General features: G+C 47.8%; 2 protein-coding genes and 1 pseudogene across 3 annotated transcripts in view; 2 read left to right on the top strand and 1 right to left on the bottom strand.

Moving 5' to 3' along the window:
- The window catches only part of LOC105520482 (keratin-associated protein 10-12), a 1,799-nt gene extending 1,140 nt beyond the window's left edge, over positions 1–659 (bottom strand). Inside the window, 1 exon segment of the mRNA XM_011954233.1 lies at positions 469–659. Within this exon segment, the coding sequence (XP_011809623.1) occupies positions 469–659 (191 nt within the window).
- Positions 660–16,247: 15,588 nt separating this feature from the next.
- Positions 16,248–16,598, top strand: LOC105520416 (keratin-associated protein 12-1). Of its 2 annotated transcripts, none has more exons than XM_011954143.1 (2): positions 16,248–16,322; positions 16,371–16,598. In XM_011954143.1, exons 1-2 carry the CDS (start codon positions 16,248–16,250, stop codon positions 16,596–16,598), a joined length of 303 nt encoding a protein of 100 aa, XP_011809533.1. The 2 variants fall into 2 exon arrangements, with proteins under 2 accessions (XP_011809533.1, XP_011809532.1); XM_011954142.1 differs by having other exon boundaries at positions 16,248–16,472; positions 16,521–16,598.
- Positions 16,599–20,355: 3,757 nt separating this feature from the next.
- On the top strand, positions 20,356–22,555 carry LOC105520417 (annotated as a pseudogene).
- Positions 22,556–23,601: the final 1,046 nt, after the last annotated feature.

Genomic DNA, 23,601 nt, shown 5'->3' with positions numbered 1-23,601 from the left:
GGGGGAGGGAGTGGGGGAGGGAGTGTGAGGCGCTCAGGGCTGGGAGCTTTTATATCCCTATGTGTTGGGTGTTGTCTTAGCAAGAGGCTTCTCAGTGTTCCTCTTTCCTTGTTGGTGTTTGGAGCCAGTTCTTGGGAACCCCTCATCAGGGCTGTTTTATTTTAGCTGGAGAGGCTCCCCCCTTCATAAAAGCCCTGGCTGCGCTGGGTCTGGGCTGGCAGGTCCTGACTGGGCCTTCTGAGTGGGTAGAGAGGATCACGCTCTGGAGTTTGAACCCTTGGTTGCCGGGCTCTCATCTTGGGAGACCCAATGACAGGGTGACTTGGACTCTGAGCTCATGGAATGGCTCATGCTTGAGACCCGCTCTGGGGCCTGGAGCCCCTTTCCGTTTGTGTTTGTCGCCAGGTCTCTGCGGGTGAAGGGAGGGTGGTGATTCCAGGCCCAGCTCTGCCCGTGACTGCGGCCCACTGTTCCTGCCTCAGGCTGCGCCCTGGATGTCTGTGTGCTGCCTGGGGTACCCGCAGCCCACGCGATTTTTCTGCCAGTTGAGACACGTGGGCTCCAGGTGGTGGGACTGTGTTTGTGGGCAGGCGACCAGGTGGGCTGGCATACAGCTCAGCAGCGGCCGTCACACGGAGGTGTGAGTCCCTTCCAGCCATACCTGCTCACAGCGCCTGTGGTGCGGGCCCAGCAGGGGCTCAGCCAGGTGTGTGGCCGCGCTGCACGTCGCAGGCCGGGGGCTCTGGAGGCCTCGTGGGCTTAAGCCCCTGCTGCCCGCCAAGGAAGATGCTTCTGCATCTTCTTCTGCCACGTTGTGCGTGAGCACAGACTCTCATGCCCAGTGCACCTTTCCTGGGGGCCAAGCTGAGTTGTCTGTCCACGGGCCCTTGGACAACTCCAGGGCTGCTCACTGGTGGTCAGAAGACAGTGGCTGATGCTCTGCCAGAAATGAAAGTTGTGGTGTCCACTCTCAAGGAGGCAATGGGCAGGCACCATCGCACTCAGGCTGCCCAGGCCCTGGGCTGGCAGGACAGAGACAGCCACCTGTGGGCAGGCAGGGAGCGAGGAGACTGCACTGTGGCAGGCAGCAGGTGCCTGTGGGGCACACAGGGGCAGCTGGAGCACCACAGCCACTGCAGGGTGGGAGCCTGAGGCAGGGGGGCCCTGCAAGGAGGCGAGGCTGTCAGGTCCTTGAAGACTGAGAGCACCTTCGTCTGCCAGGGATTGAAGGGGCCAGACCTGACCCATTAGAAGGCTGGGGCTCTATTTCGCGATTGCTATTTCATTATTACTGTCGTCTCAAAGACATTTTAAACCAGAACACCTGGAAATTGTGAAAGTTACGTCGATCATACAATGCTTCACATACACTTGCACAGTTTCTCGTGGCTGCTATAATAAATCATCACTAACTTGATGGTTTAAAAAACAGAAATGTATTCTGTTATTCTGGAGGCCAGATGCCTGGGAGCCGTGTCACTGAGAGCGAGCGAGGAGTCTGCAGAGCTGTCTCCCCACCAGAGGCTCAGGGAGGCCCCTTTGTTCCTCTTCCAGCTTTTGCTCTGTGGGGTGGATGGTGGCCTCTGCCTGCATCGCTTCTGTCTCCGCCCCTGTGCTCACACGGGCGCTGCCTCTCCCGGGTGAAGTTTCTCTGCCTCCCGCTCACAGGAACATGTGTGATGACACTAGGGTCTCCCTGGCTAAGGCAGGATCATCTCATATCTCAGGGCTCTGAACTTGGCTCAGAGATAGAAGACGGGGAACATGGATCTCGCAGAAGGAAAACAGGGCAGGAGGTGCTGGAGGCTGGAAGGACAGGGCAGGGAGGATAGGGAGAGACTTGTTGAAGGACACGGAATTGCAGCTGGTCAGGAGGGAAACGTTCTAGTATTCTATAGCAGGGGGTCCCAACCCTGGTACCGGGGACCACTACGGCCATGGCCTGTTGGGAATTGGGCTGCACAGCTGGAGGGGAGTGGCAGGCGAGTGAGCATTACCGCCTGAGCTCCGCCTCCTGCCAGATCGGTGGCAGCACTGGATTCTCAGAGGAGCATGAGCCCTGCTGTGAACTGTGCGTGTGAGGGGTCAAGGTTGCTCCTTATGAGAATCTAATGTCTGATGATCTGCCACCGTCTCCCCTCACCCCCTGATGGGACCGTCTAGTTGCAGGAAAACAAGCGCAGGCTCCCACTGATTCCACAGGGTGGTGAGTTGTATAATTATTTCACTATATATTATAATGTGATAATGGAAATAAAGGGCACAATAAATGTAATGCGCTTGAATCATCCCTAAACCATCCCCTCCCTGGTCTGTGGAAAAGTCGTCTTCCGCAAAACTGGTCCCTGGTGCCATAAAGGTTGGGGACTGCTCTTCTAGATAGCACTGTGGGATGACTGTAAATCAGCAAGAATATATGGTTTCTCGTCGCTGGAAGGAAGGTATCGAGTGTTCGCCACAGAAACAGTCTGTGTTTGAGGTGATGGGAGCTCTGGGCTCCCCGACCTGACCACTCCACGCTGTCCCTATGGAAGCATCACCGGGCACCGCATGGATATGTACAACGATGATGTGCCCAGTTAAAAAATGTTCAAGGATCCTAATCAGCAACCGGTAGTCAATCTGCAAAGTGCTTTTTCTCACTATAAGGGCAGATTCACAGCTTCTAGGGATGAGGGTGGGGACATCGTCTGGGGGAGGATCATTTCGCCACCACACCTTCTTTCCCGGTGTTCTGTTGGTTTCTGCCTCTGTCCACCTCTCACCCCTCACTTGGCTTGCGCGGCCTTGGAAGATCACCCTGTGGGCTGCGGTCTCCTCTTCTGCAAGACGGGTCATGGTCCACCCACCCCACAGGGCCACGTGAGGATTATGTGGTTCAAAACAGGTCACGAAGGCCTCCTGAAGGTCAGCCACTGTTTTTATCGGCCACGAGGCAGTATCGAGCTGAACAGTGATGCCTGAATTTCCTCTCAAGCCTGGAAAGCCTGGGATGCCCTGAGGTGGAAGGTTTCACTGCTGTAAGTGGGTTTGACCAGACACCGCTGCGGGGCTGAGGCCTCAGGGCCCCCGGGAGTTCCTTCACCATGAAGTTCCCACTGCCCGGCCCCAAGGCAGGTTCAAACCACTGACTTCATGGATATCGTGAAGTTCTAACAAAATAGAAAGCCTCACGCGGCCCCCCCGGGGCTTCCAGGCCCTGCTCGCTGTGTACTGTTTGGTTGGCAAGGCGGGGCTCTGGGAGGTCTCTGCTCCCTCGGCCCTTCCCGTGTGGACTGGCTTCCTCTCTCTGGTCCTTCAACACGGAGGGACTGCAGGGATGGGCTGAGAGACTGCACGGGGGGCGGCAGAGGAGGGGCCCCAGCAAGGACAGCGGAATGGCTCTCCCTGCCCAACACACGTGGCACCCAGCACGGCCCCCAGCCTTTCTGCCGCCGGCCCTTTGCTTCCCGCTCTCTAGCTCTCTAGCCGTCATGGTGGTGGAACCCTGGACCGGGAGGCACAGTGTCTTCTAAAGTCACCAACTTCTTCCTCTCTTTCTCCAAAATCAGCATCTTCTCCTGGACAAAGAGCATGCTTTCTTCCAAAAATAAATTCTGTAGAGGAATCTCTGTTGTCACGGGGCGCTCTCAAAGCATGGTCGTCTCCCAGGAGGCTCTCACCTGTGGACATGGCTGTTGACAGCCCTGCTGGCCCAGAGCTGTTGAGCAAATCAGGCCAAAGTCACCCTAAGCTAAAGAAATGGTGGTGGGGAGAGGCAGGGCAGACCCTAAAGATACCTGGCAGCTCGGTGAAGGTGGCAGGGTGGGGGGCGGGGTGGAGTCCAGCTGCCCCAGCCGGTCAGGGGAGAGGGCAGTTTGGAGGAAGATGCTAGCTCAGCTTCAGATGTGCCCAGGTGCAGCTTCCCTTCGGTCTTGGGGCACATCTGGAGGCCGCCGTAAGCGTGGCTGGGAGCCCAGGGGAGGCACCTGGATGGAGGCCTGGAGGTTCGGGGCAGGGAGGGAATACACATAGAGGAAAGGCAGAGGAATGGGCGCAGGAGCTGAGACAGACGCAGCCCGGAAGCCCAGGGAGACGGCGTTACAGGGCCAGGTGCAGCAGGGGCCAGCCGGCAGAGTGAGGGACAGAGGGACAGTGACCTCAGCACTGCAGTTCTTGGCCAGATGCGGGAAGAGGGAAGGGAAGAACGGTGTGTTGGAGGAGCTGGGAGTGAGATGGGGTCGCCAGGAGCCGCTTCCTCTGGGAGGTGCAAGGCAGCACTGCGTCAGAGGCTGCGATCAGGAGGGAGGGGCTTTCGGCTGCATCCTTTTGCTTTCCTCATTTTTTTTTTTTTTTTGAGACAGGGTTTCACTCTCACCCAGGCTAGAGTGCAGTGGCTCAATCATAACTCACTGCAGCCTTGATATCCCAGGCTCAAGTGATCCTCCCACCTCAGCCTCCTGAGGAGCTGGGATGACAGGTTCATGCCACCATGCCCAGCTATGTATTTTTTATTTTAATTAATTAATTTTTTGAGACAGGGTCTTACTCTGTCACCCAGGCTGGAGTGCAGTGGTACAATCTCGGCTCACTGCAGCCTCCGCCTCCCGGCTCAAGTGATTCTTCTGCCTCAGCCTCCCGGGTAGCTGGGACCACAGGCGCGTGCCATGATGCCCTGCTGATTTTTGTATTTTTAGAGACAAGGTCTCACTATGTTAGCTAGGCTGGTCTCAAACTCCTGGGCTCAAGTGATCTTCCCACCTCGGTCTCCCAAAGTGCTGGGACTAAAGGCCTGAGCCACATGCCTGGCCTTTTTATTTTTAATGGAGACAAGGTTTCACTCTGTTGCCCAGGCTGGAGCTTTATCTATTTTCTGTTAAAAAAGACTTCAGGATATTCATGATCTGGGCAGCAGTCTTCAGACACGGGAGTTGTAGGGGCAGTAGAAGGAAGCTGGGCTGCTCTGGAGCTGGAGAGGCGGGAGAGGCTTGGGCAGCTGAGCCTGGGCACTTGTCCCTGGGACTCTGAATCTCCCTGTGAGGACCGAGGGGCTGGGCTGCAGGGGGAGCAAACTGTCCTCTCTGTCTGGGGCCTGGACTCTGTATCCAGCAAGCCTCCACTCGGCAGGGAGTGGCAACTCCACGGGGAAATGCGGGACGGTGGGGGTGGCTGTGCCTGCGAGTGACCCTGCTGCCACCTCTGACACTTGCCCATCAGGGCCCTGAGAGATGGACTTGCCTGCTGGGCTGGGGTGGGGATAGCTGCTCTGTTGACCCTCCCTGGGACTGGTACATTCCTGTGGGGACGGCACCATGTTGGTAGATACTTGGGTTATTCATACCTTTTGGCTGTTATGAATAATGCTGCAAAGAATGTTGACATACAAGGATCTATTTGAGCCTCTCTCTTTTTATTTATTTACCCATTTTTAGTTCTTTTGGGTACTCCTTATTTCCTGAGCCAAGTGGTAATTCTATGTTTAACTTTTGAGGAACCGCCAAAATGTTTCCATAGTGGTTGCACTATTCTACATTCCCACTGGTAATGTATGAGGGTTCCAGTTTCTCCACATCTTTGTCAACACTTGTTATTTTCCTTTGTTTAAGAAAGAATTACAGCCATCCTGGTAGGTGTGAAGTAGCATCTCATTGTGGTTTTGATTTCCATTTTCCTAATGAGTAATACTGTTGAACATCTTTTCATGTACTTATTGGCCGTTTGCATACCTTCACTGGAGAAGTATCTACTCAGTCCTTTGCCTATTTTTTAGTTGGGTTGTCTTTTTGTTGTTGAGTCACAGTCAGATGTATGATTTGCAAATATTTTCTTTCATTCTGTAGATTGTCTTTTCACTTTCTTGATAGTGTTCTCTGATTCAAAAAAAGTTTTAAATTTCAGTGAAGTTCAATTTATTTTTTCTTTTGTTGCTGGTGCTTTTTGTGTAATATCTAAGAACCCAGTGTCAAATCCAAGGTCATAAAGCATTTCTCCCATCTTTTCTTCTAAGATTTGATGGTTTCAGCTACTATATTTAGGGCATTGATCCATTTTGAGTTGATTTTTGTATATGATATTAGGTAAGGGCCCAACTTCATTCTTTCCCATCTGGAAATCTAGTTTTCCTAGCACCATTTGTTGAAGAGATTATTCTTTTCTCATTGAATTATCTTGACACTGTTGTTGAAAATCAATTGATCATAAATGTATGAGTTTATTTCTGAACTTTGAGTTCTATTCTATTGGTCTATATTTGTATTCTTAGGCCAGTACCACACTGTTTTGATTACTGTAGCTTTCTGGTAAGTTTTGAAATTAGGAAGTGTGAATCCTCCAACTTTGTCCCTCTTTTTCAAGATTGTTTTGGCTATTCTGAGCTCCTATAATCTGTATGTGCTTGAAGATCAGCTTTTTCATTTCTGGAAAAAAAAAAGACTTGGAATTTTGATAAGGACTGCATTGAATCTGTAGATTTCTTTGGGTAGTAATGCCATTTTAACAACATGAAGTCTTCTAATCCATGAACATGGATATCTTTCCATTTATTTAGGTCTTCTTTAATTCTTTCAGCAATTTTTATAGTTATTGTACAGGTCTCTTATCTTCTTCGTTATATTTGTTACTAGGTATTTTATTCTTTTGGATGCCATTGAAATGGAATTGTTTTTCTTTATTTCCTTTTCAGATTGTTCATTGCTGGTGTATAGAAACATGTATGATTTTTGTATATTGATCTTGTACTCTGAAACTTTGGTGAATTTTTTAATAAAGCTCTAGTAGCTATCTTGTGGATTCTTTGGGATTTTCTATAGACAAAATTATGTTACCTGTGAATAGAAATAATTTTACTTCTTCCTTTCCAATTTCGATGACATTTATTTATTTATTTTTCTTGTTTAATAGCTCTGGCTAGAACTTCCAGTACAATGTTGAATATTGGTGGTGAAAAGGGACATCCTGTCTTGTTCCTAATCTTAGGGGGAAAGCTTTCAGTCTTTCACTGTCGAGTATGTTGCAAGCCGTGGGTTTTTCATAAATGCTGTTTAGTATGTTGAGGAAATTCCCTTCTATTCCTAGTTTTCTGAGTGTTTTAAAATCATGAAATGGTGTTGGACTTTGTCAAAGCTTTTTCTTTGTTAATTGAGATCATGTTTTTTTTTTTTTTTTTCACTTCATTCTATTCGTGTGGTATACTACATTGATTATTTTTAATCTGGAACTATCTTTGCATTCCTGGGATAAATCCAACTTGGTCATGGTATATAATCCTTTTAATATGCTATTGGAATCACTTTGCTAGTATTTTGTTGAGAATTTTTGCAACTGTATTTAAAAGGCATGTTCGTCTGTGATTTTCTTTTCTTTTGATGTCTTATGTGGGTTTGGTATCAGCATAATGTTGGCTTCACAGGTGAGTTAGAAAGTGGTCCTTCTATTTTTTTCTTTCACAAATTAAGGAGGTTTTTGTTAAATTTTAAAAAAATGTGTGGTGATATTCACCAGTAAAGCTGTTGTTGGGTGGAGTGTCCTATACATGTCTTTTGTGAGTAACTGGTTTATGGTGGGTTCAGTTCTCTATTTCCTATTGACCTTCTGACTAGATGTTCTGTTCACTATTGAAAATGAAATACTAAAGTCTCCAACTATTATAGAACTGTCTATTTCTCACTTGAATTCTGTCAATGTTTGCTTCATGTATGTTGGGGACTCTTTGTATGGTGCATATATGTTTCTAATTCTCATACCTTTGATGAGTTGAGTCTTTTATCCATACATAATGTCCTCATGCATTTTTGCAGTTGGCACAATATGGAAAAATAGGTCCTTGATATTCTGTCTCTCAGTTCTTAGGGTCTTAGTGTATGGATGGGGACATAAGGATTCTTGAAAAAATAAGCTTATTATAGAGAAAGTTAGACGTAGGTAATGGCTGATACATGGTACGGTGTTAACAGTTTTACCTGAGAGACATAGGGGTGAGTGCCATTGTTTGCTGTCAGCTCTGTTCCCTGGCACCTAATGATGCACATGCTAATTCCGTAATCTCTTGAAGCTTGGAGAGAGAGAGGGACTCAAAGCAACAATGTTGTAAAATCATGGTCTTAAGAGACATCTCAGATGCTACCTAGGTAAGGGGGTGAGCCGGGGAGAGAGAGAGAAGTGGGGAGAGAGGAGAGAAGGGGAGAGGAGGCGAGGGGAGATGAAGGGAAGGGAGGGGAGGAGGACAAACTGACAGGTGTCAGGATTCTCCGTCCCACTTTAAATTAGAGAAGCTGTGTTTTAATCTGTTTGACAGACTTGACATCTAGGTCAAATATTGAAAAAATATTTCCACTACTTTAAAATATTTTGAAAAGAGCCTGGCATGGTGGTACATACCTGTAGGCCCAGCTCCTTGAGAGGCTGAGGTGGAAGGATCACTTGAGCCCAGAAGCTTGATGCTAGACTGGTAACATGGCAAGACCACCCCATCTCTATAAACTAACAGACAAACAAAAATGTAGAAAGGCAAATGACCACACACCCAGAGGATAAAATACATGCTACTTAGTCTTAGAAAAACACATATGCTTACTTAATAGTTTTATGGTTAATAATTAGATGTCATGTTTATTGCTTATCTTAAGAACTGTTAATCTTCTGCTTAACCTGTTTCTTTAGAGCATGCTCATCTTTGGAAGCGTGGGCTGAATGTTGACCTCCTGGACACTGTGAGTGTTGTTCTGTGAGCCTATAGCATTCGGTGTTGCTGATGAGATGTCTGATGCTAATCTGATTTTTATTGCTTGTGGGTGACTTTGTTTGTTTGATTTTCTGTAAGCTCATGGGAACCACTTGTTATCTTTGATGTTATATAATTTCAACAGGACATATCTAGGATTTTTCCATTCATTTTATTCATATATATTCATACACACACACACACACACACACACACACACACACACACACACACACACATATATATTCTATTAGTTCTGTCCCTCTAAGGGAACCCTAATATAATCACCTTTAAGCCTCTCTGTTTAATTTTAAATATGAATGAGATGTTTAATATCTACGACATTTTAGGGATCATTATTCTAATTGTTCATTTTCAAAGTGTCTTGTTCTTGTTTGATAGATGTAACATCTTCCTGAATGTCTGAGTGTATTTAGGATTTTTTTAAGTTCCTTAAACCATTGGTTTCCTCTGGGTGCCGTGATATGTTAGTTTATCTTGGTCTTGCTTTTTGTGCTGCCAGCTTCCCTCCTGGCTAGGGTGAGGGCTGGTCCTGGCTCCTCTCCTGGCTGGGGCGAGGGTGGTCCCAGCTTCCCTCCTGGCTGGGATGAGGGTGGTCCCAGCTTCCCTCCTGGCTGGGGTGAGGGTGGTCCCGGTTTCCCTCCTGGCTGGGGCAAGGGTGGTCCCGGGCTGCCTGGGCTCCTCTCCTGCTGTATATGTGGTCTGTTTGCTGCTGGAGGAGCCCCCACTTAAGTGGGGAGGTTGGCCTGGTGCTCTATGCTTGGGGCGCAGGTCCATCCATTGCCAGCCTCACTTTGGAGTAAAAGCGATGGAAGCCCAAGGCCAGCATGAGAGAATTATGCCTGGTGCCCCTCAGGGCCTTGGGGGGCCTGGCCAGGGGGTGCTGTGCTCACACCTTCAGTCCCCCTCTCCACTGCAGCCCTCCCCACTCTCCTTCTGCTGGGCTCGCTGGGAAGCAGAGCTGCGTGGGGCTCCCAGGCAGGTGGGTCCCACCTCTGCCCTGGCCAGCAGTCCACACACACCCCTCTCTTTCCTTTTCATTGCTGGAGTCCCTCATCCTTGGTAAACTCACTTCCCTTCCCCTGTGGTGGTCTTGAGAAGGTAGAAACGGGAATGGTGGGCTGGGTCTGCCATCCTGCCCTGGGGCAGCCATGTGTTTGGGTGTTGGCTTCCTCGTGACTGTCCTGGTGCTTCTGGGACATCTGGCTGACCCACGGTCCACCGTTATTCTCCTTGAATGCCGGGTACCCCAGTTCTCTGAGTGTACCCCACTTCCCTCTGATCGTAGCCCAGTTCTCCAAAGCAGAGATCCTGTGTGTGGCTTCTACTTTTTATGAAAACATTTACTATTTTCATCTTCTTAACTACTTTTTAAAAACTATCTTTATTTTCATTTTGTTATGAAAAATGGAAACATACAGAAAAGTTGTAAAAATTAAACAGTGGGCATCCATGCGCCAGGCCCTGGATCTGCACCTGGCACGGCACTCATTCTGCTTGATGGGATACTCACCCCCGAGCCGGCCTCTGTCAGTACATCTTATTTCACACGCTCTGCAGAAGGCGCAGCAACCGCGCACTTCACTCACACACTTCAGCAACGTGCCGTTAACTCGAGTTCAGCATTTGTTTTGCATGAGAAATGAGACAAAGCTCAAGGGTACCAGTTGATGAAGTTTGAGAATCCATCAACACAGGTCACCCAGGCCCCCTCAAGGCCCAGGGGATGGTGGGCTTCTCAGACCCCATCAGGACCCTGGACTTGACCATCCTCTCCAGAACTCTTCTGCCTTCCCCAGTCAATTTTACCCAATCCCCCAGAGATGGCCACTGCTGAGAATGTTTTAAAGCATAAACGGGTTCTCCTTGTTTTGGAACTCATATAGATGGAGTCATACAGCAAGTCCTCCTGTGCCGGCCTCTCCCACCCCGCGTGGTGTTTCTGCGACGCGTTCCTGTTGCCATTGTGCGTAAGAATGCCGCCCTCAGTGCTGGTGTGGATTGCACTGTACTGCTGCGTCAGGCTGTTTGTCCATCCACCAGCTGACGGACACGTGGGCCATTCCGGTTTTGTCTGGCATGATATAGTAGAAGTGTGCCTGCCGTTCAGAGCCCTCAGCACCCAGAAGCTGAGTAATCACCAGGAGCCAAGTGTGTCACTGGGAGCCCTGGCTTTTAGGGGACTCTTCTTCCTGTTGAGCTGAAATCTGCTTCCCTGTCACGCTGGCTCAGTGGCCCCAGTCCAGCCTCTGGGGAAGTGCGCGCTGGGGAAAAGCCCTTCTGACACCCGAAGTCAGCCACCAGGTTCCCCAGGCTCAGCCTCCTCTTTCCTTCAGTCCTTTGTCCTGAGGCTTGGTTTCCAGGCTCCGAAAGAGCCCTGGCGAGAGGTCCTCATCGGAAACCACTGGGAAGGAAACATCCCCTTTGGACTCAGCAGTTTCAGCCACAGCTTTTCCCAGAGCGGCTTCCTGACATCCCAGGTCAAGCTCCACCTCTGAGCAGTGACCAAGGACAGGACCCCGCGCGGACATCGTCGTGGTCAGGAAGGCAAAGGACAGTGAGAAACAGCTTCAGGGAAATTTTTAAAAAGACCCAGTGTTGAGGAGCAGAGAGACTTATGTTTGATAGGGAACCAAGCCTTCCTGGACAAGAACGTTCAGGGGAAATTCCAGCCACGGCGGGAGATGGATTCGTCACTGGGGACTGAGAAGTGCAGGGGGATTCTGATAATGGGACAAAGGGAAAGGCTTTTGGTAAACAATAGCAGAGAGCTGATTAGCAGGATAATCCCTCAGCAGCAGGCCGGTGTGGCAGGTCTGCAGGCCAGGGAAGGGGCAGGAGGGCCGGCAGCACCTGGAGGACCGGCAGGAGGTGGCCACACACAGGCCTGACCTGAGCATGCGGCAGGCCAGCTGGCAGGAAGTAGACACCTCACACAGGGGCCGGCACAGCAGAGCTGCACGGTGGGGGCGGGGGTGGTGGTGGCCAGGTGGCAGCAGGAGGTCCCACAGCCCTGGGTGGGCAGCAGGTGGTGGGGACGCAGCATGGAGCCAGGGCGGGCCACAGTTGTCCAGGCAGCAAGCCCCCTGGTGTCTCCTCCTCTGCCCTCTCCTGTTGATCTCTCTGGGTTTTCTTGTTGAGGTTACTCAGTTCAGGAAACTCTGAGGTGGGGGCTCCCACGACTCAGCAGACCATGTGTTTCCTGGAAACAGAGCCGGGGGTAGCTGGTGAAGGGCTGTCATTGAGGCCAGGGGCCCGCCTCATGGATGTTCAAGGTCCCCCCGTTGTAAATGCCATCTGGAACTCACACAAGCACAGTCACACTCACTGCACCAGGGGCCCGTTTCGACTGAGAAGCTCAGTCATCATCAGGGTCTTCCCGAGTAACGAGAGCCAAGCTCCTGGGCTCCATATTGTGGAATAATAATGGTGATTATTGGGGGAACAATAATGCACAGAGCTCTAGCGCTGTGCCAGGTTGTGATTGGCATCTTACAGGGTTATCTCATTCATCTTTGCTAGCATTCGGGGTGGCCGATACCCCATTTTACAGATCATGCAAGTCCTAGATCATTTGCATGATGGGTGCGTGTCCGCGCCACTGCAGAGACGCAGGGATCTGGACTGCTTAGTTTCACTCTGGAATCCGTGGTCGCTACCACTGTGCCAAATTATATTGGGCTAAGGGTTCAATACGTGACTCATCCCGAAGTCCTGAACCAGCTGGGACAGAGAAGATGGATGAAAACATCAGCCACGTCGGCCTCTGCAGAGCACGGCTCAGGCGTGTGACCACAGTGAGCTTCCTGACACCACACCTCAGAAGTGCCCACTTCACACGAGAAGCACTAGTGGCCACAGGCCACCTCCTCTGCAGACGGAGCCCAGGAGGACCCATCACGGAGGGGGCCTGAGCTACTCAAGTCTGGTTCCTCTCCCACGCTGAGGGTCTGATCAGTCTCACCCCTGCAGAGGCAGCGTGGGGGAGAGTGAGGAGTTGGCGTGACATTCCAGGATGCTCCTGCACTTGGGAAGCAGCGGCCAGGAGTGTGGATGGGCACGTTCCTCCTCACACTCCAGCTCTGTTCTCTTGACGGATTGGCCACCGCGCTTTCTTCTACGGTGGTGTCACACGGTAGGGGGATGAGCCGTCTCTCAGGGCGGAGCTACTCCCTCCCTCCCAGGCAGCTCCCAGGGGCACCCTCTGCTCCTGTGCCTGCTGGTGGTGGGTACAGGCGATTCCTGCCATGGAGCCTTTGGACAACTCAGACACCACGTTAATGAAATCCCCTCCCAGGCTGAAGACCAAGTGGGATCTCAGAGCTGTGGACAGAACTTACAAGTCTACGGACCCAGAGCTGATCGGTGGCCATGTGGTGGGAGTGACCTTAAGGCCTAGGGACAAGCCGGGTGAGGCCACAAGTTCAGTCCTGTCACAGGCAACTCCTTTCACTGCTATAGTTCAAAATCACCCTTAAAAACCAAGAGAATTGGGGCAGCCATGGTGACCATATGTTCTTACGCGACCTAGTCACCAAGTAACCCATTTTAAAGGTTAGTTGTCTTACGAGTCGATTGCAGAAGAACGAGGACGCGTCTTTGATATTTACCTGCTCCTTTACCTTCCCCCACGCCCTCTACTCCTTCCTGCAGGTCAGGGTCCACTGGCCTCGTCCTAGTCAACCTAAAGCACATCCGTGCACGTTGCCTGCAGCGCACATCTGCAAGGGAGGATTTCTCCCAGCTTTTGCTCTGCTGAACACGTTTTCACTTCAATCTCAGTTTCTGGGATTTTTTGAGACCCTTCTCCCTCTGTCACTGAGGCTGAAGTGTGATGGTGCAGTCATAGCTCTCTGCAGCTTCGAACTCCGGGGCTCAAGCCATCCTCCTGCCTCATCCTCCCGAATAGTTGGGACTACAGGTGCACACCGCCACACCTAGCTAATTTTTAAATTTTTTGTAGAGATGAGGTCTTGCTTGTTGCCCAGGCTGGTCTACAACTCCTGGGCTCAAGTGATCCTCTTGCCTTGGCCTTCAAAGTGCTGGGATTAGAGGTGTGAGCCACAGTACCTGGCCCGGCCTCAATCTCAGTTTTGAAGCACGTTCTTCATAGATGTAGAGTTCTGGGTTGCCAGTTTTTGTTGCTCGGTATTTTACAGTTATGGCTCCATTGTTTCTGATGAGAAACCAGGGTGTTTTTTTAACCCTTGTTCCTTTGCATGTAAAGTGTCTTCCTGTCACTGCTTTTGAGATTTTGTCTTCATTTTTTGTTTTCACCACTTTATTATGTGCCTGGATGTGGTTTTCTTCCTATTTATCCTACTGGGGGTTTTCTGAGATTCCTGGATTTGGATGTTGTTGATTTTTGAAGTCACATTTGATATATTTAAAATTTTTAACTATTGTACTTTTCAGTTCTAGGATTCCCATTTTAAAAAATAATTTCAATTACTCCACTGAGATTCCCTATTTATCCATTCATGAAGACAATGTTTTCCTTTAATTATTTGAAAAGGTTTCTGGCCGGGCGCGATGGCTCAAGCCTGTAATCCCAGCACTTTGGGAGGCCGAGACGGGCGGATCACGAGGTCAGGAGATCGAGACCATCCTGGCTAACACTGTGAAACCCCATCTCTATTAAAAAATACAAAAAAAAAAACTAGCCGGGTGAGGTGGCGGGCGCCTGTAGTCCCAGCTACTCGGGAGGCTGAGGCAGGAGAATGGTGTAAACCCGGGAGGCGGAGCTTGCAGTGAGCTGAGATCCGGCCACTGCACTCCAGCCCGGGCGATAGAGCGAGACTCCGTCTCAAAAAAAAAAAAAAAAAAAAGAAAAGGTTTCTTGGATTTTTTGGAATATGTTTATATTAGTGGCTTACAGTCATCATTTGCCATGTCCAATATCTAGACCATCTCAGGTTTCTTTCTTTCTTTCTTTTTTTTTTTTAACAGCGAATTAAATTTTCCTATATCTTTTAATGTCTGATGATTGATTTGTTTTTTGAGACAGGGTCTTGCTCTGTTGCCCTGACTGGAGTGCAGTGGTGTGATCGTAACTCATTGCAGCCTCAACCTCCCAGGTTTAATAGACCCTCCTGCCTCAACCTACCGTGTAGCTGGGACCACAAGCATATGCCACTGTGTCTGGCTAATTTTTAACCATTTTTTTTGTAGAGACAGAGTCTCACTATGTTGCCCAGGTTGGCCTCAAACTCCTGGCCTCAATCTTCCCATCTTAGCCTCCCAAAGTGCTGGGATTACAGGCATAAACAACTGTGTCTGGCCAATATCTGATGGCTTTGACTGTGTATGAGGTATTATAATAATACATTCACAGACTCTGAGCTGTATCCTGTTTCTGATTTTTGTTCTAGCAGTCAGTTATAGGAGAATGACCTTAATCTTGTGCAGTTTTTGTTTAACACTTTGCTAGGGTGGATCTCTGGGAAGCATCTACAACTTGGAGCACTCTGTATCTTGGTGGGACTCACATTCCAAACTCTCTTCCCTAAAAATCCTGTTCTGAACTGGTTTAGGCTTTGTTCGGGCTGGCCTGGGGGGGGTCTCACTCTAGTCTGTGGTCCTTACTTATTTGGTGCCAGGCTATAGGCGGTCTCGGCTGGATGTCGGTGTGGGGGCTGGAGTGGGGGCTCCACTCTTAATCCTCCAGCAACTTCTCTCTGGGGAGCCTGTGGTGGTCTTGCCCTGGGAATACACAGTCCTGCCCCATCCCACAGATTCACAGTCAACTCCCACACTGCGGGGCCTGCCCTGCACACGGATGGATCCTTCTTTCTGCTTCTCTCCTCCTCGGACTCCAGGGCTTAACTGCATGAGCACCGGCCCCTTCCTCCTCGGCAGAATTGGACCATTGTATTGTGCTCAAACTCCAGCTGGTGACACTGCATTTTGGAAGCCTGCCCCAGCAGAGAGCTGGGAAGTGGGAGTTTATCTCCTAAGTTTCTTCTCCCTCAGGAATCACAGTCTGCACTGCTGGTTAACCGCTGCCTGAAAACGAGCGTCTCCTAAATCTCAACTGTATGGTTGATAGAGTAGCCAGTTTTGCATCACTCACTCCAGCAGGTTTCCCAGTGTGATTACATTGTCTATATTCAGTTCTGGTCTCTTCCCCAAAGTTTCTGGTTGATGCAACAGAAGTTGTGGTTCAAGGAGGTTTTTTGTGTACCGCTCATGTCTGCTTCAGTGTGGAACTAATGAAGGGAGGCAGATATCAGGCAGGTGGAGCTAAAACTGCCTGTGCATCACAATAAATTTGGGCAGGTTCCAAATGTAACAAGAGCTTGAAGAAGGTGCAATTAGTCATGAAACAAAGGGCCAAATAAAAAACATGAGCATCTACAACAGAAAACTGAGCTCCAGAAAACAGCCTTGAGGAAGAAAAACAAGGAAGACAACAGGTGTGCGCTTCTGTGCTGTGGGGACGCCTGGGTCCAGGTATAAAGGCTGCCCAGGGAAGCTGTCCCCAGACATCACTGCCCTCTGCCTCGACCTTATCCAGTCACACGCCACCATGTGCCACACCAGCTGCTCCTCAGGCTGCCAGCCAGCCTGCTGCGTGCCCAGCTCCTGCCAGGCATCCTGCTGCGTGCCTGTGGGCTGCCAGTCCTCCGTGTGTGTGCCCGTGAGCTTCAAGCCAGCCGTGTGTGTGCCTGTGAGCTGCCAGTCTTCCATGTGCATGCCTGTGAGCTGCAGGCCCGTTGTGTATGCGGCCCCCTCCTGCCAGTCTTCCCTGTGCGTGCCTGTGAGCTGCAGGCCCGTTGTTTATGCGGCTCTCTCCTGCCAGTCCTCCGGGTGCTGCCAGCCCTCCTACACCAGCGTCCTCTGCAGACCCATCTCCTGCGGCATCCCTTCCTGCTGCTGACCACGAATCTCCAGACCCGCTGCTCCCAGTGCAGATGAGGCCACACCTGTACACTCCCAGGATGAGTCCTCAGTTGGTCTTCTGCACATGGGGCCGGTGAAAAGCATGCTCAGTGAACCCTGTGAATTCTGGATCGAGAATATGACAGAATGATCTGGAGCCCTTGCTGACCTTGCCCATCCCCCCAGGGAAGTCCGGGGTCCCAGAGTCATTCTCTGACTCCATGAGAGCCAAATAAACCAGCTTTCCCTATGCAGCTCTGCGTTTCTGGTCTTTCTTTTTTATTTCCCTGCTGTCTATGCTGCTGATTACATAGTATTTGCTGCTAAACCCTCTTCAGTGATCCCTTCACACAGTCCTCATCAGAAGGTGGTGTCCCGGGTGGAGGGCGCAGCTAAAGATGCCCATGTGGTCTCGCCCAAGACTCCCGGGGCCCAGGTGCAGTGGCCACAGCACCTGGCCAACGTGACCAGGGGCCACAGCAGTGACTTACCCTCCTGTGGTGGAGTGAGTGGTCTTCCCCACTGTCTGTCCACTGCTGCTCCAGACCAGCAAGCCCTGCATTGATGGCCAAAGCCTCAGAGCACTGAGGATCGGGTTTTCCCATGTGGTTGGTGAACATCCTGTTTCCCAGGTCGCGGAGGATCTCGGATTTACAGAACTGGATTAGTTCTGCAGCTCACACTCCCATCACTGGTCCACATATGGCACTTTTTAAAAATTGATACATAATATCTTTACGTATTTATGGGGTATATGTGATACTTTACACACAGAGGATATGTAACGATGAAATCAGGATATTCATCACCTTGTCTATCATTTCTCTGTGTTGAGAACATTTTACAGTCTCTCTTCCAGCTGATGTGAGACATACAATACATGGTTAACTGTAGTCACCCTATGCTGATATCAAATATTAGAACTTATTCTTTCTGTGTAACTGCATGTTTGTACCCATTAACCAAACTCACTTCCCCTCTAACACACACCCCCTCTTCACCTCTGGTAATATCATTCTACTCTCTACTTCCACGAGATCAACTTTGTAAACTCCCACATGTGAGTGAGAACATGTAATATTTGTCTTCAGTGACCTTCGGTTCCATCCATATTGCTGCAAATGGCAGGACTTCATTCTTTTATATAGCCGAATAAGATTCCATTGTGAGTATATACCACAGTATCTTGATTCATTTATTTATTGATAGAGACTTAGGTTGAATATGTATCTTTGCTATTGTGAATAGTGCTGCAATAAACATGGGGTTGCAGGTATCTTTTTGATATGCCAATTCCCTATCCTTTGAATAAACAGTAGCAGGATTGCTGGATAGTATGGTAGTTTTATTTTAGTTTTCTGAGAAATCTCTATACTGTTTTTGATAATGGCTGTACTAGTTTACACTTCCACAAATGATGTATGAGTTCTCTTTTCTCCACAACTTTACTGGCATCTGTTATTTTTTGTCTTTTTGATAACAGCCATTCTAATTGGGGTAAGATGATGTTATCTCATTTCTAGTTTTGACTTCAGTTCCCTGATGATTAGTGATGTTGAGTTTTTTTTTTTTTTTTTTTGCATACCATACAAATGTTGGCCATTTGTATGTCTTCTTTTGGGAAATGCCTATTCAGGTGCTTTGACCATTTATTAACGGAATTATTTGTTTTGTTGTTGTTGTTGTTGTTGAGTTGTTTGAGTTCCTTACATATTCTGGATATTGGTCACTTTTCAGATGCATAGTTTACAAATATTTTCTGCCATTAAACAGGTTGTCTCTTCACTCTGTTGATTGTTCCCTTTGCTGTGCAGAGCTTTTCAGTTTAATATAATCTCATTCGTCTATTTTGGTTTTTGTTGCCTGTGTTTTTGTAGTCTTAGCTATAAACTGTTCGCCTAGACCAATGTCCTGGAGCACATTTATGTTTTCTTCTAGTAACTTTATGGTTTTCAGTCTTATGTTTAAGGTTTTGATCCATCTTGTGTTGATTTTTGTGTATGATGAGAGGTAGGGATCCAGTTTCATTCTTCGGCATGTGGCTATCCAGTTTTCCCAGCACCATTTATTGAAGGGGGTGTCCTTTCTGTATTGTACATTCTTGGCACCTTTGTTGAAAATCAATTGGCTATAAATATATGGATTTGTTTCTGGGTTCTCTATTCTGTTCCATTGATCTATGTGTCTGGTTTTATACCAATTCTATGCTGTTTAGCCTTGTAATATATTTTGAAGTCAAGTGGTGTGATGCCTACAGGTTTTTTTTTTTTTTTGGTTCCATATGAGTTTTAGGACTGTTTTTTCTACTTCTGTGAAACATGTCATTGGCATTTTGATAGAGATTGCATTGAGTCTGTTGATTGCTTTGGGTAGTATGATCATTCTAACAATGTCATTTCTTCTGATCCATGAACATGGAATGTCTTTCCATTTGTTTGTGTCTTCTTCAATTTATTTTATCAGTGTTTTGTAGTTTTCCTTGCAGAGGTCTTTCACATCCTTGGTTATATTTATTGCCAGGTATTTTATTTTTAAAATAGCTATTGTGAATGAGATTGTGTTCCATGGTGGGCAGGTCTGTGTAAACCTACCCCCAAAGTTCAAGGAAGCTGAGAGGCCACAGAAAGAGGCTGACAGATCCAGTTTCTCAGAAAGAAACATTTAATAAGGTCTTAAAACAGAAGCCATGTCTGTGACTCGGGTGGTGGTAAGATAAGTTGGCAGATCCCTGTGCCATTACCCCATCCACACCCAAGGCTTATATACCATAAGGAAAGGGCATACATGATTTAGAAGGGCTCTGTAATCAATTGAAGTACAATAACATCAAGGTTGTTTTGAAGCAAGATTTATAGTATGTGCTCTTATACAACGAACAGTAGATTAAACTGGAAATCTTAGAGGCCTTCCCAGAACAGGTTAACTAGAAGTCCATGTGGCAGATTAGCATCCAAAATAGAGTTGTTTTAGCCTTCATGGATTGCCTTTTGGCTTACTTTGTCAACTAGTTTGTCATTGGTGTATCAAAACACTATTGATTTTTATATGTTGATTTTGTATCCTGCAACTTTACTGAATTTGTTTATCAGTTCTAAGAGATTTTTGGTGGAGTCTTTAGGTTTTCCTAAGTATAAAATCATGTCATGGGCTAAGAAGGACCATTTGACTTCCTCTCTTCCAATTGGGATGGCTTTTATTTCTATATCTTACCTGATTGCACTGGCTTGGGCTTCCAGTACTATGTTGTTGAATAGGTGTATTAGTCCATTCTTACATTGCTATAAAGATATACCTGAGACTGGGTAATTTATAAAGAAAAGAGGTTTAACTGGCTCATAGTTCTGCAGGCTATACAGGAACCACAGAGGCTTCCGCTTCTGGGGCAGCCTCAGGAAGCTTACAATCATGGCAGAAGGCAAAAGGGGCACCAATGCTTCACATGTCTGGAGCGGTGCCACACACTTTTAAACAACCAGATCTCACGAGAACTCACTATTATGACAACACCGCCAACAGGGACAGTGCTAAACCGTTCATGAGAAATGGCCCTCGTGATCCAATCACCTCCCACCCGGCCCCACCTCTAGCACTGGGGATTACAATTAAATATGAGATTTGGGTGGGGACATAGATCCAAACCATGTCAATAGGAGTGATTAAAATAGGCATCCCTTACATATGCACGCACGCCTCCCCTTACTCATGCCGCTATGGCAGCTCCTGCGTCCACCAGCAGCACCATCTGTTCGACAGAGATGCTGTGGGCCTGTCAGTTATCAGGTGTGACCACCGCTGCCCAGAGTTGTCTCTGTGGGAAGTTTGTCCTCCGTCCATTGCGAACATGCCACGGATACTCTATTTCAGGCAGCTCTGGGTTGACTACTGGCAGAATTGCTGGAGCTGGCCTCTTCTTTGTTGGTGGAGGTATTGGAGGCACTATCCTGTGTGCCAAATGGGAGTCCCATTTCCGGGAAAGTGTGGAGAAAACCATACCTTACTCAGACAAACTCTTCGAGATCGTTCTTGGTTCCGCACCTTATAATGTTCCATTGCCAAAGAAATCGATTCAGTCTGGTCCACCAAAAATCTCTAGTGTATCAGAAGTAACAAAGAAGTCTAAATAGCCTGGCTCACAACTCCAAAAGCAAAAGGGAGATGCTCCAGCTTCAGCAACAGCAGGTGATACGCTGTTGGTCCCTGGGGTTCGGCATGAGGAATCTTTAAAAACTAATCACCCTGAAATTGGTGAAGGAAAACCCACACCCCCACTTTCAGAAGAAGCATCCTCATCTTCTGTAAGGGAACGAGCACCTGAAGAAGTTGTAGCTTGCCTTGCACAACAGGAAAAACAAGAACAAGTTAAAATTGAGTCTCTAGCCAAGAGCTTAGAAGATGCTCTGAGGCAAACTCCAAGTGTCACTTTGCAGGCTATTTCAGCTCAGAACACTGTGGTCCAGGCTGTCAATGCACACTCCAACATATTGAAAGCTGCCATGGACAGTTCTGAGATTGAGGGCAAGAAGAAGTCTGCCAAGTGGCACACAGTGTAGAGTGCATTGCAAGAATGCAGAAAGGCAGTAGAGGAAGCTGCTGATGCCCTTCTCCAAGCCAAAGAAGAGTTAGAGAAGATGAAAAGTGTGACAGAAAATGCAAAGAAAGAAGAGGTTGCTGGGGCCAAGCCTCATATAAACTTCACAACACCATAGTTGATCTGGATAATGTGATCATAAAGGTCCAAGCAGCTCAATTTGAGGCTAAGGTTGTATCTCAGTATCATGAGCTGGTGGTCCAAGCTTGGGATGACTTCATTACTCTAGAAGTCCTTCCTGGGTGGAGAGGAATGAGTGTTTCTGACCTAGCTGACAAGCTCTCTGCTGATGATCTGAACTCCCTGATTGCTTATGCACGTCGTCACATCGACCAGCTGAACAGAGAGCTAGCAGAACAGAAGGCCACAGAAAAGCAGCACATTACATTAGCCTCAGAGAAACAAAAGCTGGAAGAAAAGCAGGCATTTGACTCTGCAGTAGCAAAAGCATTACAACATCGCAGAAGTAAAATGCAGGCTGAATAGGACAGAAAGATAGAGGAAGTCAGAGACGCCATGGAGAATGAAATGAGAACCCAGCTTCACTGATAGGCGGCTGCCCACACTGATCACTTGCGAGTTGTCCTTAGGGTACAAGAACAGGAACTGAAGTGTGAATTTGAGCAGAACCTGTCTGAGAAACTCTCGGAACAAGAATTACAGTTTTGTCGTCTCAGTCAAGAGCAAGTTGACAACTTTACTCTGGATATAAACACTGCCTATGCCAGACTCAGAGGAATTGAACAGGCTGTTCAGAGTCATGCAGTTGCTGAAGAGGAAGCCAGAAAATCCTACCAACCTTGGCTTTCAGTGAAGGCATTAAAGTACAGCGTGAAGACCTCATCTGCAGAAACGCCTACTGTCCCACTGGGTAGGGCAGTTGAGGCCATCAAAGCCAACTGTTCTGATAATGAATTTATCTAAGCTTTAACCACAGCCATCCCTCCAGAGTCCCTGACCCATGGGGTGTACAGTGAAGAGACTCTTAGAGCCTGCTTTTATACTGTTCAAAAACTGGCCCAAAGGGTAGGAATGATTGATGAAACCAGCAATAGCTTGTGTCAGTACTTCCTCTCCTACCTACAGTCCCTGCTTCTATTCCTGCCTCAGCAACTGAATCGGCCCCCGGAGTTCTGACCTGAGGATATAAACACGTTTAAATTACTGTCATTCGCCTCCTGTTGCATTGAGCATGGTGATCTAGAGCTAGCAGCAAAGTTTGTCAGTCAGCTGAAGGGGGAATCCAGACAAGTGGCACAGGACTGGCTGAAGGAAGCCCGAATGACCCTAGAAACAAAGCAGTGGAAATCTTGACAGCACATGCCAGCGTCGTAGGCATAGGAACCACTCAAATGCAGCCAGAGTAAGGTCTAGGAAGATTTTCGTAAAGTCATATTTCTTGTCAAGGAAATCAGCAGTGATAGATGAAGGGTTTGCAACAAGGGTCCCAGCATTGTCTAGAAATGAGCAGGTTTACAAGTACTGTTCTAAATGTGAACACCTGTTGCATTTATATTCTTTCCACTTGCTATCACGCTAGTGAACTCCAGGATTGCTTTCTTTGCAACTCATGTAATATTTTCCGTTTTTCAGGTTTTACTGATCAGACTTGTGAGGCCAATCAAAATAACGTTTGTGATCTCTACTACTGTTGATTTTGCCCTCGGAGCAAACTGAATAAACAAGATGAAAACTGAAAACAAAAAATGCATCCTTGTCTCATTCAGTTCGTAGAAGAAAGGCTTTCAGCTTTTTTCCATTTAATATGATGTTAGTTGTGGGCTTGTCATACATGGCCTTTATTATTTTGAGGTATGTTTCTTCTGTGCGTGGTCTGTTGAGAATTTTTATCATGAAGGATATTGAATTTTGTCAAATGCTTTTCCTGCATCTATTGAGATGCTCACATACTTTCTGTCCTTCATTTTGTTGATGTGATGTATCATGTTTATTGATTTGTGTATGTCGAATCACCCTTGCATCTGTGTGATAATTTCCACTTGATCATGGTGTATTATCTTTTCGACGGTCTGCTGGGTTCAGTTTGCTAGTATTTTGTTGAGGAGTTTTGCATCTATGTTCATTAGGGATATTGGTCTGTACTTTTCTTTTTTTACTGTGCTTTTGTCTGGTTTCGGTATCAAGGTAATGCTGGCCTCATAGAACGAGTTAAGAAGAATTCCCTCCTCTTCAATTTTTTGGAGCAGTTTGAGGAGAATTAGTGTTGGTTCTTCGTGTGTTTGGTATAATTTGGCAGTGAAGCCATTCAGGCCTGAGCTCTTCTTTGCTGGGAGACGTTTTATTACTGATTCAATCTTGTTACTCATTATTGGTCTGTTCAGGTTTTCTGTTTCTTTTTGATTCAATCTTGGTAGGTTGTATATGTCCAGGAAAATACTCATTTCCTCTAGAT

Source organism: Colobus angolensis, unplaced genomic scaffold (assembly GCF_000951035.1).
Source record: "Colobus angolensis palliatus isolate OR3802 unplaced genomic scaffold, Cang.pa_1.0 Scaffold38, whole genome shotgun sequence".
Taxonomy (NCBI): Eukaryota; Metazoa; Chordata; class Mammalia; order Primates; family Cercopithecidae; genus Colobus; species Colobus angolensis.
This window is presented reverse-complemented; position numbering and strand designations above follow the sequence as displayed.